This window comes from Carcharhinus amblyrhynchos, chromosome 16 (assembly GCF_965287045.1).
Source record: "Carcharhinus amblyrhynchos chromosome 16, sCarAmb.v2.hapA, whole genome shotgun sequence".
Classification (NCBI taxonomy): Eukaryota; Metazoa; Chordata; class Chondrichthyes; order Carcharhiniformes; family Carcharhinidae; genus Carcharhinus; species Carcharhinus amblyrhynchos.
The window spans coordinates 9,183,927-9,211,481 of NC_137339.1; the positions used below are offsets into that span (position 1 = coordinate 9,183,927).

Below are 27,555 nucleotides of genomic sequence, written 5' to 3' on the forward strand. Positions count from 1 at the left end.
AAACTGTGGACCTCGAGTAATCTTTAAAAATCACCAAGGCTTGCCGATTCCACCTCCCTAAGATCAGCCTCTGCTGTCTCTTGATTCCAATGCACTCTCTTGATTTGTACCCACTCGTAGACTTCAGACCATTCAAAACTCTGCTATCCACTGCCTCGCACACCCTGTCTTTGCTGACCCTGTTGGTTTCCAATCCCACAATAGCTGCAGTTTCAAATTCCCACCTTTTGTATTCAAGTCCGTTCAGGGCCTCACCCCTTCCCATCTCAGCCTTGTATCTGCACTCCGCTCCCCTCTCATTTCTAAACCCGGTCGATGTCTCTGGCCCTTCCTTTCACGATGTGGGTATGCCGGCGTTGGACTGGCGTAAACACAGTGAAAAGTCTGACAACACCAGGTTTTAGTCCAACCTATTTATTTGATAATATACTCACAAGCTTTCGAGGGACACCCTCTTCGTCAGGTGAATGGAGAGTTCTGGCCTCAGACAGAGCATATAAAGCACAGACAGTTTAGAGATTACTGATTAGAATGCGAATCCTTACACCTAACCTGCTGTTCAAGACCTGAAGTGGCTGATAATGTGAGTGGAAGGAGCACTGATCACAGTTTAAAGAGATGTGTATTGTCTCCAGACAGTACCTTCCTTTCACCCCAGTCTCAGCGGCTGTGCGTAAGCTGCCTCATTCCTCTGCCTCCTTGCTGCCTTCTCATGAGACCATTCTTAAAACCCACTGCTCTTTAATCAAGCTTTTAGTCATTCCTCCGAATGCCTCTAAGTGTTAACAGTGACTCAGAGGTTGCTCTCTTGCCTCTGAGTAAGAAAACTGTAGGTTCGAGACCCACTCCAAAGACATAAAATCTACCCTGATGCTTCAGCGCAGTGCTGAAGGAATGCTGCCCGCTCACTTAGATGAGACATTAAACCAAGGCCTCCCAGGTGGATATAAAAGATCCCATAACTCTAATTTAAAGAAGAACAGGGGAATTATCCCCCTTTGTCCTGGCTATTACATATCCCTCATCCAGCCTCCCCAGAACAGATGTTCTGCTCATTTGTTATTTGTTTGTCAGAGTTTTTAGATCTGAGCTGGCTGCTGCATTTCCTGGGTGACACGGTGGCGCAACGGTTAGCACTGCTGCCTCACAGCACCAGGGTCCCGGATTCGATTCCCAGCTTGGGTCACCATCTGTGCAGAGTCTGCACATTCTCCCCGTGTCTACGTGGGTTTCTTCCGGGCGCTCTGGTTTTCTCCCACAGTCGGAAAGATGTACCGGTTAGGTGCATTGGCTGTGCTAAATTTTCCCTCGGTGTATCCAAATAGGCACCGGACTGTGGCGACTAGAGGATTTTCACAATAACTTCATTGCAGTGTTAATGTAAGCCTACTTGCGACACTATTAAAATTTAAACTTTATCAGCTTTTCGTGATTTTATACATGTGCATGGACATGTCAGTGCCCGAAAAACATAAAACTTGTGACACTAATAAAGAATAAAGTTTGAAGTTAAAGGTTATTTATTATAACACTGACCATAAAACAATTTGAGCACTGATGTTATAAAAGGTGCTTTATAAATTTAGGTTCTTTCTTTAATGATGGATGATTGTAGTCTGAATTTTAAGATAAATGATCTTGTGCAATTAACTACAAATTAGCTTCATCCGGTGCATGTATAGCTGTCTACCTCGATACAGTGTGGCACTGAATTATAGGAAAAAAATGTAGTTTGTCATCGTGCAGGCTTAGCCCTGCAGATTCCTGTAACCCCCTAGCACTCATTACCTGTGTGAGGATGAGTAAATCGCACGTTTTGCAATCACAAATTGCGGCATAGTTAGCAGTAGCTGACTCAAGCTCAGATATCCCAATCCTGCTGTTTCCTCTACTCCCTCCAGCTTTTCAAGCCTATCGGAGGATGTGCAAATCAAGCAGCAGAATCCTTTTAATGAGCACTCTCTTGCGCCTGCCTCAGTGTATTCAGCAGTCTGCATTACCAATTTCCAATTGGCGAGTTGAACCAAACCTCAAAAACCAAAATGTTTCCCTGTAGGCAGCGCAGACTGTCTGCTCTCATTCCTTAGAAGATTTGTGTAACCTGACAGGGTGATTCCAGTTACAGGCAGTTCACTGAGCTGGTTTTTTTTTGGGCTGGAGAGGTGAAGGGGGATGGGGTGGGGCTGGGGGATTGGGAGAAGGGGACGGTGGCGAAGGAAATACATGCTAACTCATTCCCACAAAGTAGCAGCCTGAAAATACGTCAAGTAAAACAGGCTTGGCAAGCCGCCCCTCATTTTAGCAGGTCTGTTATTAATTCCCTCCTGTCGTATAAAGTTTTCTGTACAGAAGACGAGCAAATGGTGAAGTCCCGATTGTAGTTTAAGTAGAGTGTAAATTGTTGGGTCTGCACTCTGAAGGCACCGACTAACAGGATTGTGCGGCTTTTAGAGCCGATTTTATTGCATTTGACATCACGGTGCAAGCTGGGGGATGGAGAGTGGTGGAAAGACTAAATATTTTGTTTATTGTTGTCCACAAATCTAACTTTGAAAATGGCTTAGCGATTGAAGAAAGTTCCAAGAGCAAGTCTCAGATTTCAACCTGGACTGCATCTCGGGCAATGGTATTCAATAACAAACTGGGGAAATCGTGTCTCCGTCTCGCCCTCCACCCCTCGCTTCACATCTGGATATCTGATCATGAGGTAATTTGCAGGCAAGAAAGTCATCGAGCTCATCTCTGCCCAAGCATTCAGAAAGACTCTGCACCTCATTCCACTCGCAGCATCTCATTACTTCTGAAGTGATTCCATGGTTTTTGTCTTCACTACTGCCTGGAAATCTGTTCCATGTGTCGATAACTGTGCTCAAGGACACTTCGCTATCAGGTTCCAATGCCAGTGGCCCGGTTAGCACTGCTGCCTCACAGCGCCAGGGACCTCTTTGACTAAGTGGGTATAGGTTTAAGGTGCAAGGTTTAAAGGAGATGTATGAGGCAAGTTTTTTACACAGAGGGTGGAGGGTGCCTGGAACTCGCTGCGTAATGTAGAGATGTGTAGGTTAGGTGAATTGGTGATGCTGAATTCTCCCACAGTGTGACAGAACAGGCGCCAGAGTGTGGCGACTAGGAGATTTTCACAGTAACTTCATTGCAGTGTTACTGTAAGCCTACTTGTGACACCAATAAATAAACTTTAAAACTAACATTCTTCTTTTATTAGAGCAAAGCCATGTCCCCTTTTCACAATACAACTTGAAATACTAAGGTGTAGCTGCAGGAGTGCATCTTGTAGTTGGCATCTTTGTTCCTTCGCCTGCCTCTTACAGCTGGAATATATTTTTGAGCTGTCACTGGTTTTTGATTTTTCTGATTACTGTCACGTGTATTAGTGTACAGTGAAAGATGTGGAGCTGCTGGTATTGGACTGGGGTAGTAAGAGGTCTCACAAACCAGGTTAAGGCCCCAGTAAGTTTCTTTGGTAGCACGAGCTGTCCCTTCATCACCTGTGAGACTTTTTACTATATCGTATAAAGTATTGTTTCTTGCGTGTTACAAGGGCAAAGCATACCGTTCATAGAGAAGAAAGAAGAGAGTGCAGAATGCAGTGTTACAGTCATACTAGTGGGTAGAGAAAGATCAACTTAATGCAGGATAGGTCCATTCAAAAGTCTGCTGGTAGCAGGGAAGAAACTGTTCTTGAGTCGGTTGGCACGTGACCTCGGACTTTTGTGACTTTTGCCCGATGCTTGGTGAGCTGATAAGGACAAGCTGAGGTGAATGGGGACTTAGCAAATGGTGGGAAAGGAAAATTGGATTATCGCATTTTTCTAAGGGTACTTGGGCTGCCAAAGTTGCTTCAGAAGTATAATCAGAAATAAGTGGACACTGGGCTAACAAATTGTCTTTATTTGTACACCAGTCTCAATCCATTAATGTACAATGTGAGCATTTCATAACAGTTAATTTGTAGGACAAAAGCGTAGGGCAGTAACTTTTAAGTAGGAAAATTTTATTACCCAAATGGGTACTCTTGAATTACTTAAGAACGTTCGTAAGAAATAGCACTACGGAATCTCTACACTGCACAAGGGGGCCATTCGACTGACTGCCCATAACCCTGCGTGTTGACCATGGTTAATCCACCTCACCTTTACATCTTTAAACATTAAAGGGCAACTTAACATGGCCAACCCACCTGACCAGTGCATCTTTGAACTGTTTGAAGGCAACCAGAGCACTCGGACGAAACCCTCACAGACGTGGGGAGGAACGTGCAAACTCCACACATCATCCAAGGCTGGAGCTGAACCCGGGACCCTGGCGCTGTGAGGCAGCACTGCTAACTATCATGCTGTCCCTTTTAAAGCCTGCTTTATCATTCAGCACGATTGCTGATCTGATCTTGGTCTCAACTCCACTTCCCTGCCTTTTCCCTTTAATCCTCATTTCCCTTGTAGTCCAGAAATCTCTGTCAGCCTTGAACATATTCAGTGACACAGCCTCTGGAGCTCAAGGTTCAGAATTCCAAAGATTAATGACCCTCCTCTTGAGAGAAGAAATTCCTTTTTACCTCCGTTCCAAGTGGAGACCCTTTATTTTAAAACTTGTAGATCTAGCTTCCATCCTGATTGGATCGCTTCATCTGACCAAGGTGTTCTGCAGCGTGACTGGGAATCCCCCATGTATATATTGAAGCAGCTGCATTTAGAACTGGGGTTGCCAATTCAGACCAAAAGCCACGGGACCTATGGAAACCACATCATTGACAGTGTCTTCCATTCCCACCTGGGATGCCCAAGGACAGTGCTGATTGTCTAAGTGATAAAGAAGGTAGTCCAGCCTTGGAGGATTCAGCCATGCTACAGTTCTATCCCAGCATGGACCAACACTTGCAGGAAAGAAAAGTCCAGAGGTGAGAGAATATAGAGTTCTGATTTTTGGCATTCCAATGAAAGAAATTCCGACGTGCGCTTCCTGTCTCTTTCTTATGCCATGATTTTTAATTTTGTTTTTCTCTCTCTGATCTTTTGGTGTTGTATCGTGTTATTGAGTCGAACACACTGTGGAAAAGGCCAAGTGTGGGAATGAGAGAAATAGAATACTGGAGTTGTAGAATCCATAAAATCCCTGTAGTGCAGAAGGAGGCCATTCGGCCCATCAAGTCTGCACCGACAGCAATCCCACCCAGCCCCTATTTACCTCGCTAATGCCCCTGACACTAGGGTCAGTCTAGCTTGGCCAATCACAGAAGGAATGTTAAATTCAGGCAGGATTGGTCCGATCAATTGGCTTTTAGAATGCGATGGCTTGTATTTTCATCACATTCTCTCTGTTTCTCTTGAAAATGCCCCCCCCCCCCCCCCCCACAAAGTATTCTCAAAGTAAAAGTCACAGCAGGATAGTATTGTTGCCAAACTTTAAGTAATTGACATTACAAAGCTGTTGTATGCCTGAGTTTTGAGGAATGCTGAGGCGGATTTCATCAGGGTTGCGTTTGTGACTGAAGCCCTGACTTGAGACGTGCCCAGACTTGATGCTATTCGAGGCTCTTATTTTTCAGCCCATGCTCAGGGCATACCTTTTGCAGCCTTCTTGAGTTTTGAGGCCCAGCTACTCGGAATGAAATAGGGCTCCTTTAGTAATGACAGCTGTTACAATTCACCAGGCTAACCATTCACACTTAATTTTGATGGCAGGACTACATTTGAAATGTAGCAATTTTTAAAAGTGGCTGACGTGAATGTTGTAATTTCTTGAAGTTGGTTTTGAAGGTAGGGTATAGAGTTACAGTCTACTGTCTGAATTTATAATGTTATTTGATTTAGACAGTAAATGTCTTCATAAATGCAGCTCCCGCACTGGGAGTATTCATTTCACCAGTGTAGTTTTCTGTTGTCTGGGTTTTTAGTGGACAGTATAATGGAGACACATTTTTACTTGGCTGTGCGTGGCATAATATCAACGTAACCAGAGTTGCAATGTGTTGTGGAGATTGCTGCAAAATTTGTTTCTATGTGTGAACACGATTTTTGAATTCGATATCGCCTGATTTCGATAAGTGTTTCTACTGCAGTTTTTTTTTGTGTTTTAATAACTTTTCCCAGTGCTGGAAGCAGAACTGTCAATTTTTGTTAAAATTGAATTATTACCTCCTTGAGACAGGCTTCACGATATTGAACCGAGGTAAATGTGGGCTGCACCTTCTCTTGGTGGAAAATGCTTTGGGGTTGTTTTTTTCCATTCCAAGCTTTTCAACCAGCTTTGCCTTCTGTGGAGCCAGTTTGTGACGTTAGCCAGCAGAAGAGTGAATGACTATTGATAAATACTGAGTCAGATCTGAGGTGTTTTTGATTACCCTCTGGGTACAGGATGTGATGGAGAATGCCTCCACAAAGCTCCAGTTCCAACAAGCCAAACATGGCGCAACATTCTTGGTGAAAAATAAATGATGTCTTCGCGGAGTCTAGTTTAAGGGATTAGGAAAATCCAAATACCAGCATTAACATGTCTTAACATCTCGATTTTTGGCGTTTAGACAGTGTATTTCTTAAAAGTATAATGTTTGAGCCAATTAAACAAAAGTCGTAATTTTTTTGCATGTATGATTTATACAATAGTTCATTATTAAAGTGCATTTTAATAACACTCTCGCTATGTGTCTGCAGGAAGTGCCTGACTAAAGCTACCTTAACCCACCTCCTCCAGCTCCCAGTTGATTTCCATTGTTGCATATTTTGTTAGACAGCCACAGAGCTGGGGGAACCGAACAACATTCTTCCACTTTTGACACTCTGTGCTGCGACGGCCCCTGCTCTCCTGTATAATGCACACTTGTGAACCTTCCAATTCATAGGCAGTAAGGTTCAGTCCCTCTGAGTGAATTTTTAACAGCTGTTCACCATCTGATCTGTCGGCAGTAACATGAGCCCTTCCATTGCTCCCTCTCTCTGCCAAAACTACATAAATTCATTATGGTACAGAAAGAGGCCATTCAGCCCATCGAGTCCCGGGTTACTCTCAAGTTCATTGTCTTGAGTAAATTGTATGAGTGTAAGAATCTCAATGTGGGGCGATTGGTAGATCAGATCCAAAGAAGGCAAGAGTGTTTGTTGATGCTGTTAAGTTACTTCCTTATTCAGTTTTGTGAATCTAATCTAGAGAACCAGGTTAAAGTCCAACAGTTTTATTTGGAATCACAAAAGCTTGTGATTCCAAATAAGTCTGTTGGACTTTAACCTGGTTTTGTGAGACTTCTTACCGTACTCACCCGAGTCCAATGCCGGCATTTCTACATCTTCTAGAGAGGGTAAGAGAATAAATTTATTAGCGTCACAGGTAGGCTTACATTAACACTGCAATGAAATTGCTGTGAAAATCCCCTCGTCACCACACTCCGGCACTTGTTCGGGTACACTGAGGGACAATTTAGCACGGCCAATGCACCTAACCAGCACGTCTTTTGGATTGTGGGAGGAAACCGGAGCACCCAGAGAAAACCCACGCAGACACGGGGAGAAGCGCAGACTCCACACAGACAGTGCGGAGACAGGAATGGAACCAGGATCCCTGGCACTGTGAGGCAGTGTTACTAACCACTGTGCCACCCTATTGTAAGAGTTTTGGAACTCCAAAGTAATCCTGCAAAAATATCCAACATGCTTTTGAGTGAACATTTAGAAAATGGTGTCATTGTAATGTTAGATTTTAGGTTTGTGAGAATTAATGCTAATAATGTATCATTAGTAACTGATGGCTGGAGAGCGAGATTTGCATGCACGTAACAGAGTCTGAGGCAAGTTGTGTGGTGAGAATGGCCAATCTGTCTTGTCAACAAAGGGGCCTTGTGCTTGTCGAACATAAAAAGAAAGGTTCGTGGTTAAATAATACCTGAATGACTAATTAGGCAGGAAATCAAGCAGCTATCATTTTATTACACATAAAAAGTGCAGTTGTCAGGAGAGTGAAATTAAATTTTACATGCTAAAAATAACTATGATCAGTGCTGCAAACTTAGTTTGGGAAAAGAATAATGGAAACTAACTGGTACAGTAGTAATGAAAGGTTTTCAGTTATGCGGCACAGTGGTTAGCACTGCCGCCTCACAGCTCCAGAGATCTGGGTTCAATTCCAGCCTTGGGTGACTGTCTGCGTGCAAACTCCATACAAACATTCTGCATGGATTTTGTCCAGATGCTCCGGTTTCCTCCCACAATCCAAAAGATGTGCTGATTAGGTGGATTGGCCCTTGGTGTCCCACGATCTGTAGGTTGGATGATAAATGTGTGGGGTTACAGGTAGAGGGCCTGGGTAAGATCCTCTGTCAGATGGACCGAGTAGCTTCTTCTGCACTACAGGGATTCTATGAAGTCAGAAAACAATTATTGCAATTTTTTTTTAAAAGATTGTTTGGGAGAGGATAGACATGAGGATAAACCAAAGCCTGACAAACTTCATCGATAATTTACATTGCTTTTCATGACATACTAGAATGTTGGTAGCTCAGGATAGGTTTGCAACTACATTATTTCAATGTGCAGTTATTACTGAAGTATTTAAAGCTGATGAGATAGCTCATTCCATTTGCCCTATTATGCTGCAACAAATAGTTACCTTGTACCTGAGCCACTCACTCACCAGCTCCTTAGTTAGGATTAGTTTTGATTGCTGTGGAATGGACGGAGGCCCGTGTAGTCTCCTTATCTATGGAGGGAAGGAATTAGACTCCAGAACTTGCACGTCTGAGAGTTTGACATTGATTGTAAGCAAGATGTTGGGAAGTTGTACACAGGATATGATTTTGATTTGATTTATTAATGTCACATATATCAATATACTGTGAAAAGTGTTGTTTCTTGCACACTATGCAGACAAAGCATACCGTTCATAGAGAAGGAAAGGAGTGAGTGTAGAATGTAGTGTTACAGTCATAGCTAGGGTGCAGGGAAAGATCAATTTTAACGCAAGGTAGGTCCATTCAAAAGTCTGATGGCAGAAGGGAAGAAGCTGTTCTTGAGTCGGTTGGTACGTGACCTCAGATTTTTGTATCCTGATAGAAGATGGAAAAGAGTATGCGTGGTGTCCTTAATTATGCCGGCTGCTTTTCCGAGGCAGTGGGAAATGTAGATAGAGTCAGTGGATGGGAGGCTGGTTTGTGTGATGGATTGGGCTACGTTCATAACATTTTGTAGTTTCTTGGCGTCTCGGACAGAGCAGGAGCCATACCAAGCTGTGATACAACAAGAAAGAATGCTTTCTATGTTGCATCTGTAAAAGTTGGTGAGAGTCGTAGTGGGCATGGAATATTTCCTTAGTCTTCTGAGAAAGTAGAGGCGTTTTACAAGCACTCTGGGAATTTGGTAGTTGCCGGGGATTTCCACAATTCTGGTGGGAAATAGCAGCCCTGCCTCACTCCACTGACTGGAGATCTGGCCAGTGTGGTGAGTATTGCAGATGTGGATTTCTGGAAAGAGATTGAGAAATCAAACAGGAGATTAACTGATAAAATGGCATGCTTATGTAATCATTGGCCGTAAACATCCAGTGGCACAATGGTTAGCACTGCAGCCTCACAGCGCCAGGGAGCTGGGTTCAGTTCCCGGCTTGGGTCATAATCTGTGTGGAGTCTGCACGTTCTCCCTGTGTCTGCATGGGTTTCCTCCGGGTACTCCGGTTTCCTCCCACAATCTGAAAGACGTGCTGGTTAGTTGCATTGGCCATACTGAATTCTCCCTCAGTGTATCCGAACAGGCGCAGGAGTGTGGCGACTCGGGGATTTTCACAGTAACTTCACTGCAGTTTTAACGTAAACCTTACTTGTGATTAGTAAATAAGCTTACCGTATCTTGTTGGACGGGCAATGTTGGGTGAGGTCTAACAGGCTGGGCATTGAACTTGATGCCATTGGAGTCTCACAAAGATTCGTGCTATGATCTTCATGACCTGGATGAGATATAAATGGTACAATTTATAGACTGTCATCAAATGAAGATATTCAAGGATGACTGTATGTTCAATTGTGCGTTTTTGTTTGGGAAACTGAGCACGTTTATACCAAGCAGCAATACCATTAAAGTTAACAGGCCAAGAAAGAAATGTGGCAGCAATTGTTGATCATTCACCATAGATTCCTTCAGTATGTGGCACGGGGCAGCACAGTGGTCAGCACCACTGCCTCACAGTGCCAGGGTCCTGGTTTCGATTCCCGGCTTGAGTCACTGTCTGTATAGAGTCTGCACATTCTCCCCATGCCTGCATGGGTTTCCTCCAGGCGCTCTGGTTTCCTCCCACGGTCTGGAAGATGTGCTGATTAGGGTGCATCAGTCCAAACAGGTGCAGGAGTGTGGCGACCAGGGGAATTTCACAGTAACTTCATTGCAGTGCAAATGTAAGCCTTGCTTGTGACAAATAAAATAAACTTTGCTTTCTTTTCAAGTAAAGCAAGTAATGTGAGATGGCTACGGAGAAAGGGAGAAAAGAATGTTTGATTGCATCATTGGTGCCAAGTGCAAAATTAGTACATCATACTGAGGTTACATAAGACTTGAGCATTGCATTTAGTGTAGTGCATCCAGCACCTGTTTTTCTTTCCTTTTACAGGTGCTTGTATGGTTAGTGACTGAGTGGTCTCCATGGCTACACTGGGCTTAATAATCTGTTCCCACAATCTTTCAGTATTTAGAGACCGCTCCTTTGCCTGTTCAGTCCTATTTCCTCCATAGTTCCCATCCTCATCTTGACTTTAATTAGAACACACTCATGGATTCTTTTGTATCCAAAATCAAGTCCGTATCTTGGCCAGTGCTGCCTCTGCCATTGATGTTCTTCCAAAATTGAGCTTTTCCTCTCCAAAATTGAGCCAAACCCAATTTATGACATTCTCTGCTTTTTCTGCTCCATATCCATCTCCTTCTTGATCCTCTCTTGACTTTCCAACCTCCTTGACCCCATGATTGCTCACATTTTTAGCTTGTGCTTTTTCAACATGCCCTAATTCCATTTAAGACTTTGTCATTCTCCTTCAAGAGCCCACCCTTAATTTCTTGTGTTCGACAGTTGTCCTATTCTCCATCTTCCATTTCTTTGTTCACACCATCACCTCGTGGTCCATACTTCAAATGATCTGTTCTGTCTACAACATGAAGACTGCATGAATCAGGCAGAAAGAACATCATGTAATCATGATTATTTACTTTAACTCTTTGTGCTTCTCCATATAGGAATGAATGTTGTTTTAAAGTTTATTCATGTCACAAGTAGGCTTACATTAACACTGCAATGAAGTGACGATGAAAATCCCCTAGTTGCCACACTCCAGTGCCTGTTCAGGTACACTGAGGGAGAATTTAGCACAGCCAGTGCACCTAACATTCACATCTTTGGTCACTAAGGGGCAGTTTAGCATTTCCAATCCACCTAGCCTGTACATTTTTGGAGCACCTGGAAGAAACCCATGCAGACATGGGGGGAATGTGCAGACTCCACACAGACAGTGACCCAAACTGGGAATCAAACCCGGGACCCTGGCACTATGAGGCAGCAGAAATGGCCTCTGTGCCACCGTGCTGCCATTGTCTAGGATACTGAGGATACCTCCCCTGCTCTTCCTCAAAATGCTGCCTTGGGCTCTTTTACATTCACCGGGGGCCTATTTTAATGCCCCATCCAAAAGACTGTATAGAACTATGCTCCACTCTGTTTGCACTGCACAAGGAATGGCAACCTTGAATTTTGATTTGATTTATTATTGTCACATGTATTGGTATTGCTTCTTGCATGCTATGTAGACAAAGCATACCATTCATAGAATACATAGGGGAGATGGAACGGTGAGGGTGCATAATGCAGCCATAGCTACGGTGTAGAGAAAGATCAATTTAATATAAATAAGTCATTCAAAAGTCTGATGGCAGCAGCAAAGAAGCTGTTCTTAAGTTGGTTGGTCCGTGTTTTCAGACTTTTGTATCTTTTTCGCGATGGAAGAAGATGGAAGGGAGAATGTTAGGGGTGCGTGAAGTTGATTATGTTGGCTGCTTTTCCGAGGCAGTGGGAAGTGCAGACAATGTCAGTGGGTGGGAGGCTGGTTTGCATGATGGACTGGACTTCATTTCGCGACCCTTTGTAGTTTCTTGCAGCCTTGGACAAAGCAGAAGCCATACCAGGCTGTGATACATCCGGAAAGGATGATTTATATGGTGCATCTGTAAACATTGGTGAAAGTTGTAGCGGATGTGCCAAATTTCCTTTGTGTCCTGAGAAAGCAGAGGCCTTGGTGGGCTTTCTTGACTGTAGTGTCGATGTGGAGGGACCGGACAGGTAGTTGGTGATTTGGACACCTAGAAGCTTGAAGCTCTCAACCATTTCCACTTCATCCCTGTTGATGTAGACAGGGGCATGTGCTCCACTACGCTTCCTGAAGTTGACGACTGTCTTCTTTGTTTTACTAACATTGAGGGAGAGATTATTGCCATCGCACTAAAGTGGGACTTGAACCAAAAATCTTGTAACGGAGGTTTGATAGTGCTGTCAGCTGAGCCACAGCTGACAAAGTGCTCACCTCTCAGGCATTACCTGAATGGCTTTTCCTTACCTGAGGTGACTTTATAGGTAGGTATTTACTTGGGTTCATTGAGGCTTGGAGCAACAACTCTACTCGTGTGACCACTCTGCCCCGAGATTGGAACTGAAGCAATTACTGGAAACAATGTGAGATGCACGCTTTGATTCATGATATTTTTCATATTCTTTCATGGGATGTGAGCAACCCTGACCAGGCTAGGATTTATTGTCGGCCCCCAGTTGTGATTGAGGTCATCATCTTGAACTACTGTTAATCCATGTGGTGTAGGTACACCCACACTTCTGTTTGGAAGGGAGTTCCAGGATTTTGACCCAATGACAAGCGAAGGACTGGTGATATAGGTGGTGTGTGGCTTGGAGGGGAAATTGCAGATGGTGGAGTCTTCATGTGACTGCTGCATTTGTTCTCCTCTGTAGAGGCCACAAGTTTGAAAGTGCTTGCTGAGCCGCTGCAGTGTATCTTGCATACGGTACACACCGCTGCCATAATGTGTTGGTGGTGGTGGAAGTGAACGTTTTAGGTGGCTGATGGAGTGGCGATCAAATGGGTTATTTTTTCCAGAATATATACCTTTTGTCCTAAATAACTTTAAAGAAGCAGCACAAATATCCATCACTGCCATCATGATGAATTATTTTGAAAAGCTCAGTTGTTGATCTTACTCTGCTGTTGTCTCTCCGTGACAAGTAGCATAGACCCTTAGTTTATTTCTGTGTCATTATAGAGGGTTTGATAGATGGTGTTTGCTCTCTTCCCTGTAATTTCCACTTCAACTTATTTACCACAATTGGATACTATAAATAAACAGTCCCCGTAACATACTGTTGGCACCTTTTGGGGAAAATGTACTGACTGAATGGTGTGGTACTGAAATCCATGCGAATGGGGAGGCGAGGAGATTAGATAATGAGCCTACTCTGAATCAACTGAAATTAAAAGGTGGACGTGCTTCAAGTGACCGGATTGCCATACGTGGATCCCAGCTGGAGCTGGAAATGTGTAACACTGTGAGGACAGGGTCAGATGCACCGTGTGATGCACGCAGAAGTTGAATAGTCTGATTTGGGAGAGGCTCCAAAGGGTTCTGATCATCTACTGCTTTATCGCCAAAGTAAAAGCCAGGACAAAACTGATTGCAACGCCTCTTATGCAATCAGCGTTGCATTGTCAATGAAGTTTTAGTTACATTCTACAAAGTGGAGTTGAGGCTTGACTACATATGGCAGCAAGGCAGCACAGTGGTTAGCGCTGCTGCCTCACCAGCACCAGGGACCTGAGTTCGATTCCCAACTTAGGTCACCGTCTGTATGGAATGTGCAAGTTCTCCCCATGTCTGCGTGGATTTCCTCGGGGTGCACCAGTTTCCTCCCACAGTCTGAAAGACGTGCTGGTTAGATGTATTGGCCGTGCTAAATTCTTCCTGAGTGCGCCTGCACAGGCGCCGGAGTGTGGTGACTAAGGGATTTTCACAGTAACTCCATTGCAGTGTTAATGTAAGCCTAATTACATTGTGACACTAATAAATAAGCTTTAAGCTTTATACTGCATTCAAATTTAGAAGGGAATGGTTAAGGAAGAGCTAACTCAAGGAGAAAGGAATCAAAGGTTATGTTGATGGGGTTGGGTGACGTAGGGTGGGAGAGGGGCTTGTCATGCATAAATACTGGCAGTGACCAGTTTTGCCAAGTGATCTGTTTCTGTGCTGTAAATCCAGTGTAAGTTATTGGATTTATACGTATTTATTAATGTATTTATTGTTTCACCGTTCTCTTTTCCTCTTCAGCACGGACTGGGTGGAGATCATTGAGCCTCGAACGCGTGAGCGCATGTACGTTAACCTGGTGACGGGCGAGTGTGGCTGGGATCCGCCGCAGCGTGTGCGTGTCAGGCAGTCGAGCGAGAACCAGTGGTGGGAGCTGTTTGACCAGAACAACAACCGGTTCTATTACTACAATGCCCTGTCCAAACAGACGGTCTGGCACCGGCCGCAGAACTGTGACGTGGTCCCCTTGGCGCGGCTTCAGGCCATGAAGCGGAATTCTCAATCGGAAAGCCGGGGGCAGCACCCCGGGGACAGCGCTCACACCCGGAACCATTCCGTTGGTGAGGGCCGCGCTTTCTCCGCCCAGCTGCTGGGAATCCAGGATACAGAGACAGAGAATGAGGCTATTGGGATTGCCCAAGATCTGCAGAACTCAGCGAGCAGGAAGGAATGTGGCAGGTAAGCTCTGATTCCCCCCCCGCCCCACACTGGACGCTACTCCTGGAGTGTCAACTCAAACTACAAGTTTCATTTATGTAGCATCTTCAACACAATAGTATGCCCCAATGTATTTCATGGAAATGTTATTAATCCATATTTGACCTGAATAAAGAGATCTTGCATGGGAAAAGAGATGTTTTAAGAAACGCCTAAAGGAAGGAATGAGAGGCCAGTTTAATTCGGGGTATTTCAGAACTTGGGGCCTAGGCAGCTGAAGGTTGCTTTGTGCCTTCCTTCAGCAAGGGTCACACAAGAGACCAGAACTGGAGAAGCATAGAAATCCCAAACGGCAGCACGGTGGCACAGTGATTAACACTGCTCCCTCACAGCGCCAGGGACCTGGCTTCGATTCCCGGCCTCAGGTCGCACTGTCTGTGTAGAGCCTGCACGTTCTCCCCGTGTCTGCCTGGGTTTCCTCCCACAGACAGAAAGACATGCTGATTAGGTGCACTGACCCAAACAGAGTGTGGCGACGCTGGGATTTTCACAGTAACTCCATCGCAGTGTTAATGTAAGCCTACTTGTGGCACTAATAAATAAACTTTAAAACTTTAAACCTTGAAAGCGGTTGCAGAGAGAGAGGTGACACAATGGGGCATTGCCAACAGGGATACAGAATTTTAAACTGAGGCCCCCTGGTCCAGGACCCAATGTACATTTGTGAGTGCAGAGATGATGGGTGAACGGGATTCGGATGTAAGTTCAGGAGCTGAAATTTAAGTGCCTCTGCCTCCTCTCCCAACAGTTTCTACAGTGGCACCTCCCCGATCCTCTAACTGCAGTATGTGTAGAAAATTGTATTCAGCATTATACTCTGCTGGTATCAATGAATGCATTGCAAAACATTCTCACCATTACAAATATTTTATTCGGAACTAAATTAGTTATGGTGTTGTATTGAGTGTTGATAGTATGTGTTGACCAATAGGAACTGTACACGGGGAACATTTCCCCCATAAAAGTTTAAAGTTTGTTTATTAGTGTCACAAGTAGACTCACATTAACACTGCAATGAAGTTACTATGAAAATCCCCCAGTCGCCACACTCCGGTGCCTGTTCGGATACACTGAGGGAAATTTAGCACGGCCAATGCACCGAACCAGCATATCTTTCAAACTGTGGGAGCAAACCGGAGCACCCAGAGGAAACCCACACGGACACGGGGAGAATGTGCAGACACTGCACAGAAGGTGACCCAAGCCGGGAATCGAACGCGAGTCCGTGGCACTGTGAGGCAGCAGTGCTAACCACTGTGCCACCATGCCGCTCCTCAGTCTGGTTAAAAGCTTGGGATAAAACTGAGTGCTAAAGCTTGGGCTGATTGTAAAATGAAAGCTGACATCTTTGCCAGCGTGGATAAATTGACCATGTGCCTTGATATCAGCTATACAACTGAACAAGGTCACATTTTGATCTCGTGTCTGTGTGGATAATTAATCTTACATGAAGTGGCAGTTGAAATGTGTTCCTCAAAACCCTGAGACAGGGACGGGAATCATCAGTTCTGATTCCTATTTCTGGTTCCAATCCAGTGTTTGTGTGAATCCATTCCCCCTGGAAGTGTGAATGTCTGGCTATCAGATGAGGAGAAGATTGTGTTCACGTACAATGAATGCCTCTCCATTTCCTGTTTGAACTCCTCCATGGCCATCTGGATAAAATGCTGGATGGTAGAAGTATCTCTGTAATCAGTAATAACAATTTCTATTTGTATAACACCTTTAATGTGATAAAACGTCCCACCAGCCTCAGAAAACAATTGGGAAAAAATCCAATTATGTGAATGGTGTTTAAACATGAAGCTTAATTTTTCTTTTACCCATTTGTGGGACATGGGTGTCACTGGCTGGCCAGCATTTATTGTCCATCCCTAGTAACCTTGGAGGGCAGTTGAAAGTCAGCCACATTGCTGTGGTGCTGGAATCATGTGTAGGCCAGACCGGGTAAGGATGGCAGATTTCCTTCCTCAAAGGACATTAGTGAACCAGATGGGTTTTTTCCAACAATCGACAGTAGTTTTGTGGTCATCAGTAGATTCTTAATTCAGATTTTCTTTTTAATTCAAATTTCCCCATCTCCCGTGGTGGGATTCGAATCCAAGTTCCCAAAACATTAGCAGAGTTTCTGGATTAATAGTCTAGTGATAAAACCATTAGGCCATTGCCTCCCACTGGGTTCATCGCCTGGATGAACAACTTTGAGAAGGTTGTCCTTGGATGGCTTGGTGTCAATTTTTGTTCAGATACCTGTGCAGCATCTTGGGGCATTTTATTTTGTAAATAAAGTTAAAGTTTATTTATTAGTCACAAGTAAGGCTTACATTAACACTGCAATGAAGTTTCTGTGAAATTCTCCCAGTCGCCACACTCTGGCGCCTGTTCGGGTCAATGCACCTAACCAGCACGTCTTTCAGACTGTGGGAGAAAGCAGAGAACCTGGAGGAAACCCACGCAGACATGGGGAGAACTTGCAAATTCCGCACAGATGGTGACCCAAGCCAGGAATTGAATCCAGGCTCCTGGCGCTGTGAGGCAGCAGTGCTAACCGCTGTGCCACCGTGCTGCTCCAAATGGAGCTGTGTGTGTTGCTCCTGGCAAGGTTTAGAAAGTGAAATTTAGCCAAGTCGCAGAGATAAAAGCATCACATGTTTCAAATGTGGCTGAAAGCAAGTTTTGAAAATGGGGACAAAGGATTAGATGGAATGTGATACACCTTTATTTCACTAAAGGGGTACTTTTGTTTTTCTTTAAGGAATGTTTATCATCCCATTTACATTTCGTGTTTCTCCAAGTACAATCACACTACTCTTGTCGCCCAAGAAATTTACCTTGTCCCTGCAATTTGCATCACAAAAATTCTGTAGTTTCTGCTTCAGTGATGGTCAGATTTTGCCAACTAAACTCCCGCAATGCCGATCTAACTTCTTAACGGGGAGTTTCCTCTTCCTCCCCGTTCCTACAGTTGAATAGAGTGGCACGTTGGCACAGTGGTTAGCACTGCTGCCTCACAGTGCCAGGGGTCTAGGTTTGACTCCTGGCTTGGGTCACTGTCTGTGTCGAGTTTGCACATTCTCCCCGTGTCTGTGTGGGTTTCCTCCAGGTGCTCCGGTTTCCTCCCACAGCCCAAAGATGTGCGGGTTAGGTGGATTGGCCGTGCTAAATTGCCCATTAGTGTCAGGGCATTAGTGGGGTTATGGGGACAGGTGGGATTGTGCTTAGTACAGACTAGATGAGCCGAATGGCCTCCTGCTGCACTGTAGGGATTCTATGATCCCATTCTGTAAAAGAAATGGCAAAGCAAAAATTGCTCTTGTTTGGAAGCTGGGAGCAGTTGGTCTCCGATAGTAAAGTCAGGTTAAACTGAACTAAAACCAGAAAATGCTGGAAAATCTCGCCATCTGTGGAGAGAGAATAGAGCCAACATTTCGAGTCTCGAAGACCCTTTGTCAGAGCTGAGAGCCAAGAGAATTGGTGGAGATTTAGACTGAGGGTGGGGTTTGGGGGCTGGAATGGGACAAAGGGAATGTAAACGATGGACCGTTCTCAGCCTTCTTCATCACCATTTACATTCTCTTTGTCTGGCTACAACTCTCTCCCACCCCCACCCCCGTAGTGTAAATCTCTCCTGATTTTTCTCTCGGCTCTGACAAAGGGTCATCGAGACTCGATATGTTGGCTCCGTTCTGTCTCCACGGATGCTGTCAGACCTGCTGAGATTTTCCAGCATTTTCTCTTTTTGTTCCTGATCCCAGCGTCCGCAGCATTTGGCTTTTATTGTGTTAACCTGACTTTTGTCAGGTAAGTGAACTCAATCCAGTTCCACTCGGACAAGATGCCTTGTGTAAGGGCATCGGAATCTCCAGGACATCTGAAATGATGTGACTCTGGGGACTGACCTCTCCCCGGCACTCTTAAGGATTGGAAGAAATTAGGCGGAAAGAGAGCTTGCCAATAACCACTTCGTTACTGTTTGTGTGACAAATAAGGTTCCTTTAAATATAAATAATGTTTGTTATGGCTTACAGCGTAGACCGCATGAGAATCAAAGACCAGAATTGTTCTGCACCAGAATAGGGCCCCAGAATTGATTTGTAAACCGTAGTCGCAGATTGAGTGCAATAGTGTTTAGTCTTCAAAATGTTTTATGCGAGTGTTGTCTGCGAGTCTTTTTTTTTGCTTCTCCTCTGCAACTCCTTGTGCTGCCCCAGGGGAATTAACACTGAGTAATGGCTGTGCTGTCTATATAACTCAAGATTTTCTTGTGTACCATTATTGATGAGAGAATTCTCCCTAAACCCCTCGAGATGAAATCGATTTCTTTCAGTATTTGCAGTAGGCCACTGACGGGAGTACGGAGAATCGGGGTCTGGATTTTCTAGAACCCACTGGAATGGGCCTGACAGTGGGCGGGCTCGGAGAATTCTGTGATAGGTCTGAACCCCGGTGGAGCTTTTACTTTAGTTTTATTTATTAGTGTCACAAGTAGGCTTACAGTAACACTGCAATAAAGTTACTGTGAAAATCCCCCAGTCGCCACACTCTGGCGCCTGTGCGGGTACACCACAGGAGAATTTAGTACGGCCAGTGCACTTAACCAGCACGTCTTTTGTACTGTGGGAGGAAACTGGAGCACCCGGAGGAAACCCACACAGACACAGGGGAGAATGTGCAAACTCCACACAGTCAGTGACCTAAACCTTTCATCCTCTCCCCCTAAGCGTGACCACTTGATGTAGTTGGACTTTATTCTGCTTCCTCCTTCATTTTTTCTCAATAATCAGCTGGAAAGTTTGCAAAACAAACCCAGGCGTGAGCTGGTTGTGTGGCTTTCAACAATGCTCCTTGCCTTTGCACTCCCCCCTTATAGAATCCCTACACTGCAGAAGGAGGCCATTCGGCCCAGCAAGTCTGCATCAACTACAATCCCACCCAGGCCCTATCCCATAACCTCTCGTATTTACCCTGCTAATCCCTCTAAATTAAACTCCCAGGACACTAATTGGCAATTTGGCATGGCTGTTCAACCTAACCTGCACACCTTTGACTGGCCTTCATGTCCTGCCGGTTAAAATGGGATCTCCCTTCTTATTAAAAAGAGTGGTTCATCTGTGCAATGCATCTTTTGTCAAACCCTCAGGTTAACAATCCTAATGTGGACTTACCAGGAATAGTTTCTTTCTATAAAAATGTTTTTGAATGCAATGGAAGATTCAGTTTTGACCTTTTGTGTGAAGAAGTCGCGGTGTTAATGTAAGCCTACTAATGAACGTCTGTTGTGGGTAGAATGTTAGAATCTGTCATCAAGGAGGAAATAGCGAGGCATCTTGAAGGGAATTGCTTGATAGAGCAGATGCAGCACGGTTTCGTTAAGGGGAAGTCGTGTCTGACAAATTTATTGGAGTTCTATGAGGATGTGTCTAGGGCGGTGGATAGAGGAGAGCCGGTGGATGTGGTCTTTCTAGATTTTCAGAAGGCGTTTGACAAGGTACCTCACAAGAGGTTATTGCAGAAGGTAAGGGGGCATGGAGTTGGGGGTAGGGTGTTAGCGTGGATAGAGGATTGGTTGTCAAATAGGAGGCAGAGAGTGGGGGTTAATGGGTGCTATTCGGATTGGCGGTTGGTGACTAGTGGAGTGCCCCAGGGGTCGGTGCTGGGGCCTCAGCTATTTGCCATTTATATAGATGATCTGGAGGAGGGAACCGAGTGTAGGGTGTCGAAATTTGCTGATGACACCAAGATTGGGGGGACGGCAAATTGTGCGGAGGGTGTGGAGAGTCTACAGAAGGACCTAGATAGGCTGGGCGAATGGGCCAGGAAATGGCAAATGGAATTTAATGTTGGCAAGTGTGAGGTGGTCCACTTTGGTAGGAATAATGGTAGGAAGGACTATTACTTACGTGGCGAAAAACTGCAGCAGGCAACGGTGCAGAGGGACCTCGGGGTCCTTGTGCATGAGTCACAAAAACCCAGCTTGCAGGTGCAGCAGGTGGTCAGGAAGACGAATAGGATGCTGGCCTTCATAGCGAGGGGGATTGAATATAAAAGTAGGGAGGTCTCGCTGCGGCTGTATAGGGCGCTGGTGAGGCCGCAGCTGGAGTACTGTGTGCAGTTTTGGGCGCCGTACTTATGCAAGGATATTTTGGCCTTGGAGGGAGTGCAGAGGAGGTTTACTAGGCTGATACCGGAGTTGAGGGGGTTGAGCTATGAGGAGAGGCTGAATAAACTAGGCTTGTACTCGTTAAAGTTTAGAAGAATGAGGGGAGATCTCATTGAGACGTATAAGATGATGAATGGGATGGATAGGATAGAGGTGGAGAGACTCTTCCTGCTCAGAAAGGACAGTAGGACTAGGGGGCACAGCCTCAAGATAAAAGGGGGGCGGTTTAGAACGGAGTTGAGGAGGAACTTCTTCACTCAAAGGGTGGTGAATCTCTGGAATTCTCTGCCCGTTGAGGTGGTGGAGGCTGCCTCACTGAATATTTTTAAGACGCGGGTTGATAGGTTTTTGATAAGGGAGAGGATTAACGGTTATGGGGAGAGGGCGGGAATGTGGAACTGAGCCACAACAGATCACCCATGATCTTATTGAATGGCGGGGCAGGCTCAAAGGGCTAGATGGCCTACTCCTGCTCCTATTTCTTATGTTCTTATGAAGAAAATTTTAAAAACGTTATAACTTGAAGAAACTCTATTCCAGCCAGAATGTGTGTGGGCTTCGATACTCACAGGTGCTGCACTTGTTTCTGTGAAGACCACAAGCCAAGGGGTCGATCTCAGATGAAAAGAGCAGCCGTCTTCACTCTGACAACACCTGAGAGTCTGAAGAGTAGTTCATGGCCAGTCACAGCATAACAAGAAACTGAATACAGCAAACCAATCATTCTGCTGAAAATGAATTTCCCCTGCATTGATCATACTGGAGTGTTTCCCAGTATGATCCAGTGAGGGTGTCACAGATTTTCAGTGTGTGCTGTGCATATCACCATGCAGAGGGGTGACAGCATTAACCCAGAGGAAGAGGAGGAGGCAGAAGCTGCTTCTGATGGTGAGGGTGGGGCAGTCCTCCTACATTCCCAAATCAATATCCTCAAGTTGTTGGTAAAATATTTTATAATTTATTCTAGTTGGTTATGCAGAGGTCATAGTTGATTTATTATCCTCAAAAATATATCGTAGCCCTTAGCCAATAGACAGAGTATTGGGCAGAATACTCAAGAACAGCTTCTTCCCTGCTGCCATCAGAATTTTGAATGGACCTTGCATTAAGTCGCTCTTTCTCTACACCCTAGCTATGACTGTAACGCTACATTCTGCACTCTCTTGTTTCCTTCTCTATGAATGGTATGCTTTGTCTGTATAGCGCGCAAGAAACAATACTTTTCACTGTGTGTTAATACACGAGACAATAATAAATCAAATCAAATCAGTGTTGACCAGCACATCAATCAAAACAATGTAGAGGAAAATGCTTAATGCTTTTTCATGGCATATAGATGTCATGTGGGACAGGATTGGTCAGTGAAAGAGTTTGCATTGAACTGTAAGCTCATAGTCGCATTGTGTAACCGGGCAGTAGCCTTGGTCTTGTTCACAGAAGCATGTGAAAATTACTTGTGTAGTGGAACAGATTTCCTGTTCAGCAGAGAATGCTGGTGGCAGCATTTGTGGTATTCCTGTGGAGAAGCTATCTATCTTGCCTGGAAAGGGTTAAGATAGATGTGACCCCATTACTTGTGTTGTTCCACTTACAAATCCCACTGCAGGCATAAATAGCAGATAACCAGTCATGAAACTTTAATGATGAGAGTTTTATAGATTGATCTCTATTGTCTCTGCAGAAGTGTCCTCTCTGGTTAATAGAATTGTATAGTGCTGGGTGGTCTGTCAGTGAAGTGGTCAGTTTTGTTATGTTATGCATTGTGCTATCCTTTCATCCTCTCCTCTTAAGCATGGCCAGTGGATGCAGCTGGATTTTATTCTGGTTCCTCCTTCATCTTCTGTCAATAATCATCTGGAAACTTCACAAAACAACCCCAGGTGTGACCTGGTCGTGTGGCTTTCAACAATGTTCCTTGCCTTTTGACACCCCCCTCCATGAACGATTTTGTGTTTTGCCAGTTTAATTGGGGGTCTCCCTTCTTATTAAAGAATGGTTCATCTGTCCAATGCATCTTTTGTCAGGCCCTCAGATTAACAATCCTAACATGGATACACCAGGAATCATAGAATCCCTACAGTGCAGACAGAGGCCATTAGGCCCATCAAGTCTGCACCGACCACAATCCCACCCAGGCCTTATCCCCTTAACCCCATCTATTTACCCGAGCTAGTCCCCCTGACACTCGGAGGGGGCAATTTAGCACGGCCAGTCCACCTAACTGGCACATCTTTGGACTGTGGGTGGAAACCGGAGAACCTGGAGGAAACTCGGGTAGACATGGGGAGAATGTACAAACTCTGCACAGGCAGTGACACAAAGCCGGAATTAACCCAGGGTCCTTGGTGTTGTGAGGCAGCCATTGTGCTGCCCATGGTGGAATATTTTCTTTCTATAAGAATATTTTTGAATGCAATGGAATAGTTTTTGACCTTTTGTTATGTGGAGAAGTTGCAGATTATTCCACACAGCGTTTTAAGAGAATTAAAACATAGGGCTGTTCAGCCCATTGAGCATATTTTCACCATCTAAACTCACTTCTCCAGTATCCCTTTAATCCGTTAGCATTGCAAACATCTATTGTTCTGTCTTGAAAATATTCTATGACTGGGAGACCATCTCGCTTTGGGATGGAGATATGAAAAGTTTGCAACCCTCTGAACGAAGAAGTTTCTCCTTGTCCCAGTACAAAATGGCTGACCCCTGTAATGACTTCAGCGAGGTCTGTGAGTTGGGCCTGCTGGAATATGAGCTCCCTAATTGAGGTTTGTTAAAGCTGCCCAATCAGGGAACTCTACAGAGACATCTTGTGTGCAGTGTCTGGGTGCTCTGTACCAGGAAGTGTCTGCCTGAGTATTGCAAACTATTGTAAGTAAATAAGTTTTGATGAAGGGACGCCGGCCTCGGAAGTTATTTCAACTCCTTACCCTGAAACTATACCCCCTGATTCTCCTAGCGCCCACCCTGTTGAGTCCCTCAAGTGTTTTTTTTTATTTGATTTATTATTGTCATATGTATTAGTACACAGTGAAAAGTATTGTTTGTTGCATGCTGTATAGACAAAGCATACCATTCATAGAGAAGGCAAGGACAAAGAGCAGAATGTAGTGTCATAGCTAGGGTGTAGAGAAAGATCAACTTAGTGCAAGGTAGGCCTATTGAAAAGTCTGACAGCAGCAGGGAAGAAGATGCTCTTGAGTTGGTTGGTACGTGACGTCTGACTTTTGTATTATTTTTCCGATGACGAAGCTGGAAGAGAGAATATCCAGGATGCGTGCCGTTCTTGATTATTCTGGCCGCTTTTCCGAGACAGCGGGAAGTGTAGACAGAGTCAGTGGATGGGAGGCTGGTTTGGTGATGGTGATGTATTGGACTTCATTCATGACCCTTTGTAGTTTCATAAGAACATAAGAACATAAGAAATAGGAGCAGGAGTAGGCCATCTAGCCCTTCGAGCCTGCCCCGCCATTCAATAAGATCATGGCTGATCTGTTGTGGCTCAGTTCCACTTTCCCGCCCTCTCCCCATAACCCTTAATCCCCTCTCTTATCAAGAACCCATCAACCCGCGTCTTAAAAATATTTAGCGAGGCAGCCTCCACCACTTCAACGGGCAGAGAATTCCAGAGATTCACCACCCTTTGAGTGAAGAAGTTCCTCCTCAACTCCGTTCTAAACCGCCTCCCGTTTATCTTGAGGCTGTGCCCCCTAGTCCTACTGTCTTTTTTGAGCGGGAAGAGTCTCTCCACCTCTATCCTATCCATCCCATTCATCATCTTATACGTCTCAATGAGATCTCCCCTCATTCTTCTAAACTCTAACGAGTACAAGCCTAGTTTATTCAGCCTCTCCTCATAGCTCAATCCCCTCAACTCCGGTATCAGCCTAGTAAACCTCCTCTGCACTCCCTCCAGGGCCAAAATATCCTTGCGCAGGTGCGGCGCCCAAAACTGCACACAGTACTCCAGCTGCGGCCTCACCAATGCCCTATACAGCTGCAGCAAGACCTCCCTACTTTTATATTCAATCCCCCTCGCTATGAAGGCCAGCATCCCATTTGCCTTCCTGACCACCTGCTGCACCTGCAAGCTGGGTTTTTGCGACTCATGCACAAGGACCCCGAGGTCCCTCTGCACCGTCGCCTGCTGCAGTTTTTCGCCTGCTGCAGTTTCAGTAGTTTTATATGTTTCAATGAGATGACCATGTATTTTCCAAACTTGGAACAGAATGTAAGCCTTAGCCACTCGATCTTGTCTCGTCGGACAATCCCCTCATTTAGCCTGGTGAACCCCTGCTGCACTCCCTCCAAGATTAGCCTACCCTTCTTTGGCCAACTGCATAGCCACCAGTATGTTGGCCAAGGAAAACTGTATGGCAGTACTTTGATTTATCAACGGATTGGGGCCGATTGTAATAGTTCCCTGTTTTAAAATTGGAATCCTTTTTTAAAACTTTCTTCCTACATGTGCTTGGACACCTGTTGTATGTGATATTTACTCAACAGGTGGATCTGATGTGACCCACCCACAGCTGTGTTTCTCATGGGTTATTGTATTTGCGTGCAGAAATGCCATTGGGAATAAAATATCTTATTCCCCTCACGAATAACATCACCAAGGAGTATCAAATTGTTTGTGCTGTAGAAAAAGCACAAGTATCCATTCAAACCACTTTTACAATCAAAAACCTATCATCGGTTAAAGTTGCCCGCATTTACAGCAATGGATTGTAAATAAATCATACCAGTGTTGTTATGGGGATTATTTAGTATATCTGTCACAAACATATTTTGGGAAAAGCAATATGTTAGCTGGTGCTTTTTGCCACTGGTTGATGCATTTGATTCACCTTGACTAATTCTCACTGGTGGTTACATCCTTTATAGTTCGAGTTTATTTATTCATGTCACAGCGCCAGGATCCGAGTTTGATTCCCAGCTTGGGTCACCGTTGGTGTGGAGTCTGCACGTTCTCCCCGTGTCTCCTTCAGGTGCTCCGATTTCCTCCCACAATCCGAAAGACGTGTTGGCTAGGTGCATTAGGTTGTGCTAAATTCTCCTTCCGTGTCCCTGAACAGGTGCCTGAGTGTGGTGACTGGGGAATTTTCACAGTAACTTCATTGCAGTGTTAATGTAAGCCTACTTGTAACATTGATAAAGAAACTTTAAAACTTTTCCCCTTCTGCCAATGCACATTACATTGGAAGCCTCACTTATTTCCTGCTACACTCCAATGCATCAATTATAGAAACCTTGCCCTCCATCAAATTTGTTCATCACTGTGCTTCGCCTTTTCTGACCTTCTCTACTTGCAGCACCTGACTCCATCCCCTGTTCCTCGGACTCTGGTTTACTCTCTTCCCTGTTGCACAGTCAGACACTGATCCCTCAGTCTTGGTGCTCCTGTCCCTTGACATTCTCTTCTGTAACCACTGCCTTATCACCTCTCTCCCTGCCTTCAACAATGTCCTAAAATCTAATCTTGACCATTATCTCCCCCTGCATGCCCATCCCCAATTTCTTCTTTTGTCCACTATTCAAATAAAAGACATAGTTGTCAAAACCCGACTGATGACTTTATCACTTCAGAGCTCTCTGATCAGCTTAACTATTGTGGTAATAATGAGCTCATTTGTTGTTTACAATGACATGACCTTTTTTTAAAAAAGGTTTCTGAATGCAAATGTGCAGACGTAAGATAAGTAGAGGAATGGGCTCAATGTTCTAGGTACCTGCGACACAGTAGCACAGTGGTTAGCACTGCTGCCTCACAGCTCCAGGGACTTGGGTTTGACTCCTGGCTTGGGTCACGGTCTGTGTGGAGTTTGCGCACACTCCCTGTGTCTGCATGGGTTTCCGTCGGGTGCTCCAGTTCCTACCACAATCCAAAGATGTGCAGGTCAGGTGTGTTGGCCATGCTAAATTGCCCCTGAATGTCCTGGGAATGCATAGGTTAGAGGGATTAGTGGGGTAGATATGTGGGGTTACGAAGATAGGACCTGGGTGGGATTGTTATTGGTGCAGACTGGATGGGCCGAATGGTCTCCTCCTTCACTGTGCATTCTATGATTCTATGCTGTGTGTTGGTTGTCTCCCCCAGAACTTGGGGCTAGGCATTCTCTGCTATCCATATGTGTGATATTTTGTTAGGATCCCCGCACAGTTGCCTCCTTCCAAAGTTTGACATTTTAGCATGGATTCAAGATCAGAACTAAAATCAGGGCTGCCCAACAGATGTTCCCAGTGTTTTGACAGATATTTTGAAATATTTTGCACAGAGCTTTTTGTTGTCTACTGTTCCACTGAGAATGAAAAGGCTGCATCAATCTGAGCCAGATCTGGAGGGGACAACGCCCACTTCATTTACTTTCTCTCTAATTCTTAAGTTGAGGAAAAGCCATGACCTGTTCTGTATCTTCATTGGTCTCTTTTCATACTGATTGAGTTGTAGCCTGTAGTGCGCAGTCTTGAACATTCTGCTGTTCACTCATCATCGTTTTGGCAAAGGCTGTAACTGTTGTGGGTGGAGGATATTTGCTATTTTTAAGCAACTTGTTT

At 44.8% G+C, this 27,555-nt stretch overlaps 1 protein-coding gene across 1 annotated transcript in view; it reads left to right on the top strand.

Annotated features, from left to right (window-relative positions):
• LOC145353819 (rho GTPase-activating protein 39-like) overlaps nucleotides 1-27,555 on the top strand; it is a 185,089-nt gene that overhangs the window by 64,689 nt on the left and 92,845 nt on the right. The window contains exon 2 of the mRNA XM_080204651.1: nucleotides 14,364-14,801. Coding sequence (XP_080060777.1) covers nucleotides 14,364-14,801 — 438 coding nt within the window. The remainder of the gene's footprint in view (nucleotides 1-14,363; nucleotides 14,802-27,555) is intronic.